The sequence below is a fragment of the Lontra canadensis genome, unplaced genomic scaffold (genome assembly GCF_010015895.1).
Source record: "Lontra canadensis isolate GAN:19392208 unplaced genomic scaffold, GSC_riverotter_1.0 scaffold58, whole genome shotgun sequence".
Classification (NCBI taxonomy): domain Eukaryota; kingdom Metazoa; phylum Chordata; class Mammalia; order Carnivora; family Mustelidae; genus Lontra; species Lontra canadensis.
Genome location: NW_022631052.1, coordinates 9,856,400 through 9,866,252, shown reverse-complemented (window position 1 = coordinate 9,866,252; position 9,853 = coordinate 9,856,400). Strand labels below are relative to the sequence as shown.

Genomic DNA, 9,853 nt, shown 5'->3' with positions numbered 1-9,853 from the left:
TCAAATGCGACCCGTCTGTCCTCATAAAATGTCTTCTTGGTGTTTTGGAAGAAATCATGTACCTCCTACTGTTTCTTAAGTTATATGCATGTAATACTTCACAGTTGTTCTTAACGTTTCTAGAAAACCATGGTGTTTAGCACAGGACGTTATTATTGCTTCTGCTGTTTTGTTTATGTTATAAGCCAGCCACCCAACAGTGAATTAATTCTCACATGCTAAGTGCTCGGGATGCCAGCACCCAGCCTTCCGGAGCGAAGCCGTCTGCATCGCCGTAATTCACAAATGACAGTCGGCTTGCCGAAACTTATCCTTTACATTTAGGAACCTTTGTGGGTTCCTGTCTTCCCCAGGGGATTTTTATTACTTGTTTATGCAAACAGCAGATTGCATAAGAGCCTTGCTGGCTTCTTTTTTTTTTTTTTCTTCTAAGGGATTTCGTAGTTTCCTGGTAAGCAGTCAGTCACCAATTTCATCACCCCGACGTGACATAAAGGCGGGAGCTGAACCTCGGCGTTCGCCACTCAGACACATACCTCTTTCCTGAAGCACTCGCTAGGACCGACTCATTCCACTCATGAACCTGCCCCAGCAGCAGGATCATTTTCTGGAAATAAACAAGAAGAACTGCTGCGTGTTCCGGGATGACTTCATCGCCAACGTGCTGCCACCGGTGCTGGGGCTGGAGTTTGTGTTCGGACTCCTGGGCAATGGCCTTGCGCTGTGGATTTTCTGCTTTCACCTCAAGTCCTGGAAATCCAGCCGGATTTTCCTGTTCAACTTGGCCGTGGCTGACTTTCTCTTGATCATCTGTCTGCCATTCCTGACGGACAACTATGTGCGGAAATGGGACTGGAGGTTCGGGGACGTCGCTTGCAGGCTAATGCTGTTCATGCTGGCCATGAACCGCCAAGGCAGCATCATCTTCCTCACGGTGGTGGCCGTGGACAGGTACTTCCGGGTGGTTCACCCTCACCACGCTCTCAACAAGATCTCAAATCGGACGGCGGCCATCATCTCCTGCCTCTTGTGGGGTGTCACCATCGGGCTGACGGGTCACCTCCTGTACAAGAAGATGCTGATCAGGAACCGAGATGCCAATCTGTGCAGCAGCTTCAGCATCTGCCATACCTTCCGGTGGCACGATGCCATGTTCCTCCTGGAGTTTGTCCTGCCCCTGGCCATCATCCTGTTCTGCTCAGTCAGAATCATCTGGAGTCTGCGCCAGCGGCAGATGGACAGACACGCCAAGATCAAGAGGGCCATCAACTTCATCATGGTGGTGGCCATCGTCTTCATCATCTGTTTCCTGCCCAGCGTGGCCGTGCGCATCCGCATCTTCTGGCTCTTGCACACCACGGGTACAAGGAACTGTGACATCTATCGCTCAGTGGACCTGGCGTTTTTCCTCACCCTGAGCTTCACCTACATGAACAGCATGCTGGACCCTTTGGTGTACTACTTCTCCAGCCCGTCTTTCCCCAACTTCTTCTCCACCCTGATCAACCGCTACCTGCGGAAAAAGGCGCCCCAAGAAGCAGATAATATCCAGAGCACAAGCATGGAGCTCACTGCCGATCTGAGCACCACCAGGAGCGTGCCAGACAATTTAGTGGCCCACATCGGTGAGCCGTGGAACCCGTCTTATCTGCCCCCAGCTTCTCGCTAAGTCACCAAGCCAAGAAGGGAGACTGTCACCAAGAACCAAGGTCTCTGGGAATAGAGTCTGGCTGGGTGCACAAAGACCATCGTGAGATGGGGCCCGTGGTTTCCTGGGACTTCCAGATTCAGAGAATCGGATTTAGAGAAGGGGTGTGGCAGAGTGGGCTGCCTGGTCGCGGAGCGTCCCCAGAGGCCTCTTGGGGGGGAACAGAGAGTAAAGCTCCTGTAACTTCTTCCCAACCTCTCTGACACTCACAGAACCGAAGACAGCAGAACTGTCCACACTTGTGCAGAGCGGAGCTGGAGGCAGGGAGACGCCCACGAGCACCTGTGATTCACTGGCCTTTCCCCCACCTGCCTGAGGTGGTTCTCAGCTCCTGGGGCGGATTCCCAGTCTGTTGGTGGGCTCTAGCTGGGATAAGGAAAGCTTAAGTGGTTGGAAGGGCGTTATGGCCCCTCGGGGGAGGCCAGGAATCATTCAACAAGCCAGTAGGTCACCCACATTCCATGGGACCAACACATCTTTCGGCCAAGCTTTAGCAGAAAAGCAGTGGGTAGGGAGAGGCGCAAGCTTTGGTTAATATTGGAGTTTCCGGTAGCGTAAGAGAGGGATTAGTCAGGGTGCACTGAGCGGAACAGTCTCACTTAGAGAAAGGAACAACATCTGGGCAGCAACTTGCGGCTAATCCGTTCCTCTCCTGTTGACACTAATTGGAAGTCTGAGCGGTTAGAGGCTTCAGAGAAGACCGCTGCTCCCCACTTCCGTTTGGTTTTATCATTAAAAGGGAAATGCTGCCCAGTGGCTAGAGGGAGACGGTTCCTCCTGGTTCGTTTGCTTGTGTTTCTGTCCTTATAAGAAATCTACCACTTCAATAAATTTTGATATAAGACACACAGTCTGGTGTTGCATGTGTCTGGGTGATGGGTCAGAGAAAGGGACTTCTTACTTAAGCGGAGACCTTTATGGGCTGTTAACTGTGTCCTGATAGAAAATACCAAACACTGTCGAGTAAGGAAAAGAGGCAGACGCCGAGCTGCATCAAGAGAGAGTTAAGTAAAAATTATACACGCATTAGGACGAGGATGAGGAAGGGCTGGGAATAAGTATGAATAATTTAATTTGGAAGGGGGGCACAAATGGGGCTTCAGGGGCCTGGTACATTCTATTTAGAGTCTGGTGAATATTGCTATGACTATTAGTGTATTAAAAAAGGAATCAGGACAGACCGGGCTGTTTGCATAGGAGGGAGGGAGAAGAAAAAATTTCCTATGGAAGAGTTTCAGTTCCCAGTTCTGGGATGGAAAGGAGATGTACTGGTTTGAGCCCGCGATCAGTCCAAGTTTCTGTTACGCTTTCATCCCTAGCCTATCACTCCTTGATTCTTTAGCAAGACGAGACTTGCTTTGCCATCCTGACTCAGACACAGATAAGAAAGGTAGATACTCCAGACTCCAAGCCATAGCTGGAATGGCAGTAACTGAGGAACCACAGACAGACCTTCTCATGTTGAAGGGTTTTCAGAGCACTTTGCTTGTCTGGTTCTCCCATTGATTCCTAGAAGTAGGAAGTTAAAGCAGAGATCACCTTCCTAAAGAGGAAGACATGGCAGAGGGGAGCTCCGAGGAAAGGAGTAGTTCCCCCAGCCTCAAATGCATGAGTCAGCAGGGAGCCCGGCTCTCAAGCTCTGTTGGGAACTAACTCACCTTGTTCGTTTGCTCAGGAGGTCCACAGCTTTTATTTATTTGTTTGTTTGTTTTTAAAGCAGGCTCTACGTCCAATGTGGGGCTTGCATCCTGACACTGATATCAAGAATTACATGTTCTATTGACTGAACCAGGCAGGCGTCCTTCCATCAGCTTTTAGGTATTAAGCACCAAAGATGTACCAGATAGAATAAGGCACAAGGGACCCGAGGCCCTCTTCTTATATAATTCATATTCAGGGGCGCCTGGGGGGGCTCAGTCAGTGAAGTCAAATCATGCCTTTGGCCTAGGTCATGATCTCAGGGTCCTGTGATGGAGCCCTGACTGGGGCTCCCTGCTCAGTGGAGAGTCTAATTCTCCCTCTCCCCCTCTGTGCTCATTCTCTCTCTCTCAAAAATAAGTAAAATCTTAAAACAAAACAAAACAAAACAAAAAACCTTGTTTTTTAAAAATTAATTAATTAATTAATTTACTTTAATGGGAGCAAGTAATGTTATTCTGGACTAAACCAATGGTGTGGTACAAACATGTATGTGTCTGTCTATATATTGGAAGGGGCAGTTACTTATTTACTTACTTTTAAAGATTTTTATTTATTTATTTGACAGAGAGAGAGATCACAAGTAGACAGAGAGAGAGGGGGAAGCAGGCTCCCTGCTGAGCGGATAGCCCGAAGTGGGGCTCGACCCCAGGACCCTGAGATCATGATCTGAGCCAAAGGCAGAGGCTTAACCCACTGAGCCACCCAGGTGCCCACAGTTATTTATTTTTAAGATTTTAATTTTTTTAAAGTAACCTCAATGCCTAATATGGGGCTCGAACTTACAACCTTGAGATCAAGAGTCACATGCTCTACCCACTGAACCAGCCAGGCACCCCTGGAAGGGGCAGTTATAATCACATATGCATTGTTTTTCCATTATTTTCTCTTTATTTTGGAGGGTACCAGTTTGGAAGCTATGAGTTCTGTGAGTTTATTACATAAAAAGTAGGGCCTCATTTTAACTGTCCCCAAACAACCTCTTCCAAACTTGAAGAGATTACCCCTAAGTCTAGAGCCATAAAATTGGGGCTTTAAACTCATGTTTGTTTCTGATTTGGTGAACTCCCTTACCTTTCCAAATTTATTAGTCCATCTGACCCACAGTGCCTTGCCTGAAGAGAGGGCTCTAACTCACACCTAGGATTCTGGTCCTTAATACACATTGTGGTTTCATTTTCAACATATTTCCTGATTATGATCTGTCGCTCTGTTGGCCGTCCTTACAACAAGCAGCTATCTTCCCAGATGGTCCTGACCTCTTTCTTCCCCCACTTTGCTTCGATAATCAGAATTCTGCTGAGAAACTGGTTATCCGTGGTACCTTGGCCTGTGGTGGCATTTGGTGGGCTCACTAAGTACCAGAAATCGATCATTTACCAACCAAACTGGGCCATGGCTGATCTCCTACTCCCCCCATTTTTTGGTTTGAGTTGGGAACTTCTTCAAAGCAGAACTGGAGTTTTGATGAACTTCTTTGATGATTGAGGCTGGGCTGTTGGTGTTACCAGCCAAGTTCCTGAGAAGGAAATTCCTTTCCTTTCCTCATTGTGGTAAGAAGATGCCTTCTTATAATTGTTTAACTCGGAGGCCTCATACATCTCATAAATGCAAGAATCTGAAACACACTTTCAATGAGCTTAAGCAAAAAATGGAAAATCAGAAGAGAGGAAACATTCTGGCGTATCTCCCAGAAACTGAGAGAGAATTACAGCAGGGTCAGGCGATGCCAGGGGACCAGCTCACAGCCCTTCGGTCCAGCTCTTTGCCGTGAACCCGACTTAACCGCTCCACACCTGTGTCTTTCCAGACTGTCACATGAGAGAATCCAGTCCCAAACCACTCGCTACAGAAGAGTGATGAAGTCATGAAGAGACACACAACAGGGGTGCAAAGGGTATTTTAAAATTACTGTTTGGGTAAAGACATGCTCTCTGCCAGGTGTTCCTCAGGGAACATTCCAGATCACTTTCCATGCCACTCATACACAGCATGTTTGGACTTCCAGTGGATCTCAATTCTCTTGCTGCCACCATGTTACAAGATGGCGGTCCCAAGAATGGAAAAGTAATCCGTTGACCTTTGGAAGCCACACAGTTCATGTGGCCCAAACCCATTTGGATGTGGACCTCCAGATATGAGTTCTAGAGCCCTACAGAAGAGCTTCCCGGAAAATTAAAGTCTTTGTGATTTTATATATTGGTTTATAAACTGGGGGCAAAGAAATACTCATTGGCAGGCTTAGTTGCAGGAAATACCTGGCCATGAAGTTCTGTTCACTAAGTTTTGTGTTTTCTACAACAAATGAAACATAACTATTTTGCAACTGGTGTTGTTGCTATTCTCTTGGAGCTCAAATTTAAGATTTGGCCACCTTGTCTCTTTAGGGAGAAGGGGTTTGCCTGTGGCATTACAAACATCAACCTTGACCTATAGTCCACAATCCCATGGCCCTGGCAAATGACAGGCAAGCACTTCTATGCTCTTAACAAATATTGATATACTCAGTGTTCCGGCCACACCCACAGAAGGATTTACAACCATCAACAGGTATTGGGAACAGGGCATGATGTTCCCTATACAATCGAAAAGAAGAAAAAGTAAATTGACCTACTGATGTCATCAGGTTGAAAAACTGGGTTTTTTTGACCTGTTTACAAAATATCCCTCCTCTTGATTATGATACTCTAGTAGGAAAATAGTACTGATGATCTGCTTTTTTTTTTAATTAAAAAAAATTTTAAGTAATCACTTACACCCATCATGCGGCTCAAACTCACAACCCTGAGATCAAGAGTCGCAAGCTCTCCTGACGGAGCCCTCCAGGCTCCCCTGCTTTTGGTTTTCATAAAGCAACATGAGGCAAAGACAGACCCACAATAAGAGAGACACTGCTTACATCAGTATCATTATTTGTCACCAAGTGTATCTAAGATTTACTCACCTGTCAGACACTGAGCTACGAATTTCATGTAGGTGATCTCACTACATTCTCCCGATAACTTCACAGGGGAGGTGCCATTTCCATTTTGCAGATAAGGGAACCGAGGCTCAGAGAGTTTGAATAGTTTGCCTGATGTCAACAGTCCATGAGTGAGGGACCAAGAGAACAGAGGCCAGTGGTCTGACTCCAGAGTCTTTGCCTTTAAAGTTCTGAAAAAAAAAAAAAAATGCAAAACACGAGATGAACAATGTGAACTGGAAAAGGTGGGGTGAACACCTTGACACATTTGGGGTCAATATTCCCAGAACTTTCCAGGATGCCCAACAACTTAGGCACCCAGGCACCTCCCAGGTCCAGGCTGGGGTCACGTACTTAAGCTGCCTGGCATAGTGCCTCGCACATGGCGGGTGCTCTAGACATTAGTATCCCTTCTCCAAAGCTAACTGGCGATTGGCCCCTTCCTTCCTTTTTTGAAGGTCCTTCTTGTCTTTCTAAAGAAGCTAACATTTCATAAGAAGCAGATCAGGGATAGTCACTGTAACATCATTTGTAATAGGGAAAAAGAGAAAACAACCTAGGTGTCCATCAGTAAGGAAAGAGATACATAGGGATACAGGCTCTCAGTGGACTACTAAATGGCAGGGTGCGGGGGGCGGGGGAAGAACCAGAAGTACTTGTATCAGTAGGACTGAATCTTGAGCATAATACCTCGAGCCAAAACCAAGTTGTCAAAAGATACATTCAGGGGTGCCTGGGTGTATCAGCTCAGGTCATGATCTCAAGGGTCCTGGGATCGAGCCCAGCATCGGGCTCCCTGCTCAGTGGGGAGCCTGCTTTTCTCTCTCCCTCTGCCCCTCCCCCTGCACCTGCTCTCTCTCTCTCAAATAAATAAAATCTTTTAAAAAAAGAGAGATATGTTCAATATGATAACATGTATGTAAATGTTCAAAACATGCTAAACCAAATAACATGGTTTTTGGAAGCATCAATATATGAGAAAACAAAAATCTCAGATGGGAAATATACACAGTAACGAGAGGATATAGATTACCTCGTGGATGGATGGAGGGACGTGGATGGAAGGAGGTCTCAACTCTATCTGCAATGCTTTTACTTCATTTTAAAGATTTCATTTATTTGAGAGAAGAAGAGAGAGTGCATGTGTGAGGGGGGGAGGGGCAGAGGGAGAGAGAGAGAATCTTAAGCAGACTCTGCATTGAGGGTCAAGACCAGTATCGGGGCTCGATCTCACAACCCTGAGATTATGACCTGAGTCTAAATCAATAGCTAGACGCTTAACTGACTGAGCCACCCAGGCACCCCGCTTTTTATTCATTTTAAAAGAAGGATTTGAGGGGCACCTGGGTGGCTCAGTAAGTTAAGTGTCTGCCTATAGCCTGCAAAGGTCATGATCCTGGAGTCCTGGGTTCGAGTCCCACTCACATCAGTCTCCCTCTCTCCCCACCCCTCACCACTCCCCCTGCTTATATGTGCACACACTTTCTCTCTCTCTGTTCATGCCCTCTGTCTCTCTGAAATAAATAAATGTTTGTTTTTTTTTTAATCTGGGTGGTAGGAACATGAGTGTTTCATGAATTTTTATTCTTTTTTTTTTTTTTAAGATTTTATTTATCTGAGAGAGAGAGAGCACAAGCAGGGGGAGAAGCAGAGGGAGAGGGAGAAGCAGGCTCCCTGCTGAGCAGGGATCCTGACATGAGGCTTGATCCCAGGACCCTGAGATCATGACCTGAGCTGAAGGCAGAAGATCAACCGACTACGCCACCCAGGCACCCCTGAATTTTCATTTTTAATTTTTATGAGCATTAAGGTATATGTACACATGCGTGTATATGCTTAGGCCAGCTGACAGGACTGTAGGGGACACAATCACCCATTGTATTGATGAGAACCCCATCTGACCAGATTCAGCTTATCCTCCGCCTTCTTTAGTACCCCTGACCCCAGACGCCCTTTATGTTTTAAAGATTTTATGGCTAGCCACTTGGGAAAAGATAAAAGGTAACCAAAAATAAGCTTGTTTGTAAAAAACTAACAAGAGTAAAAATTCCTGCAAAATCACCATGGGAAATTTAACGCTGACTGGAAAAAGCTGGACACAAAAGGCTCACATAGTGTATGATTCCATTTATATGAAATGTCCAGAACAGGTAAATCCATCCAGACAGAAGGTAGATTGGTGGTGGCTGCCGGGGCTGGGGGAGGGGAGAATGGGGAGTGACTGCTAACAGGGGCACAGTCTCCTTTTGTGGTGATGAAAATGTTTGGGAACCAGACAGAGGTATCGTGGATGTCCTAAATGCCACTGCACGGTTCACGTCAAAGTGGTCAATGTTATGTTATGTGAATTTCACCTGATTGAAACAAACAAAAAATGCTTGGGAGCAGAATCTAGAGAGTAACGGTCCCTGCCTCTAGGTCATCCCCACTACCATCCCCCACTTTTCCATCTGTCCCTGGCTCTCTCCTGTGTCCAGCAAGACCTTTGCCCCAGAGACGCTGAAGGGGGAGTTAGGGCAGGATATTAGGTGTGAGCCAGCGTCTATTGTAATTGCTGGTAATTTCTAGATTAGGTGATTCTCATATAAACGTTTTCCTTACTCTTAAAACCCCTCAGAGCACAACACAGAACCAGAGCATCTGACTGAATTGCTTTGTTGAAATCCTAAACCCCAGGGCCTTCCAACGGGACAGTGTTTGGAGATTGGTCCTCTGGGGCGCCTGGGTGGCTCATTTGGTTAAGCAACTGCCTTTGGCTCAGGTCATGATTCCGGGGTCCTGGGATCAGGCCCCGCATTGGGCTCCCTGCTCCTCGGGGAGCCTGCTTCTCCCTCTCCCTCTGCCTACTTCTCCCTCTGCTTGTGCTCTCTCTCTCTCTGTCAAATAAATAAACAAATTCATAAAAATCTTTTAAAAAATGAAGATAGGTTCTTTAAAGAGGTAATAAAGTTAAAATGAGGTCATTAGGATGGTCTGCATCCTACAGGGCTGGTGCCTGTATAAGAAAAGGAGATTAGGACACAGACACACACAGAGGGAAGTCCATGTGAGGACACAGAGAGAAGACAGCCAACTACAAACCAAGGAGAGAGGTCTCCGAGGAAACAATCCCCCCAATGTGTTGACCTTGGACTTGTGGCCTCCAGGACTGTGAGAACTAAATTCTTGTTTAAGCTCCCAGTCTGGGGGGCGTTTGTGGCGGTGGCCCTCGTGGACTCATGGGGTCTGATCATCCTTCTTATACGGCTCAGTCAGCCAGTGGTTCCAGAGCTTAGCTGGAACGCCCTATGTGTTTATCTAAAACCCCTTATCATCTATAAATCTGAAGAGAATTTGACATAAGGCTGGCTGTGCTACACAGCAGAGAAATTCAACTTCGGATAAAGGAGACCAACACTAAGGACAGTTGACTTTTCATAGGCAAACATTGCCCAACTGCTTCCCTCTCTTCCTCGACCTTTTGTTTGATGATGGAAACCAATCTC

The 9,853-nt window shown here is 46.5% G+C and overlaps 1 protein-coding gene across 1 annotated transcript; it reads left to right on the top strand.

Annotated features, from left to right (window-relative positions):
* The first annotated feature begins 433 nt into the window (after positions 1-433).
* Positions 434-2,023, top strand: LOC116878679 (hydroxycarboxylic acid receptor 2-like). The gene is given in 2 exon segments (XM_032876388.1): positions 434-1,666; positions 1,669-2,023. Coding segments are annotated over 2 exon segments (1,332 nt in total). The 5' UTR covers positions 434-577; the 3' UTR covers positions 1,912-2,023.
* The last annotated feature ends 7,830 nt before the right edge of the window (positions 2,024-9,853 follow it).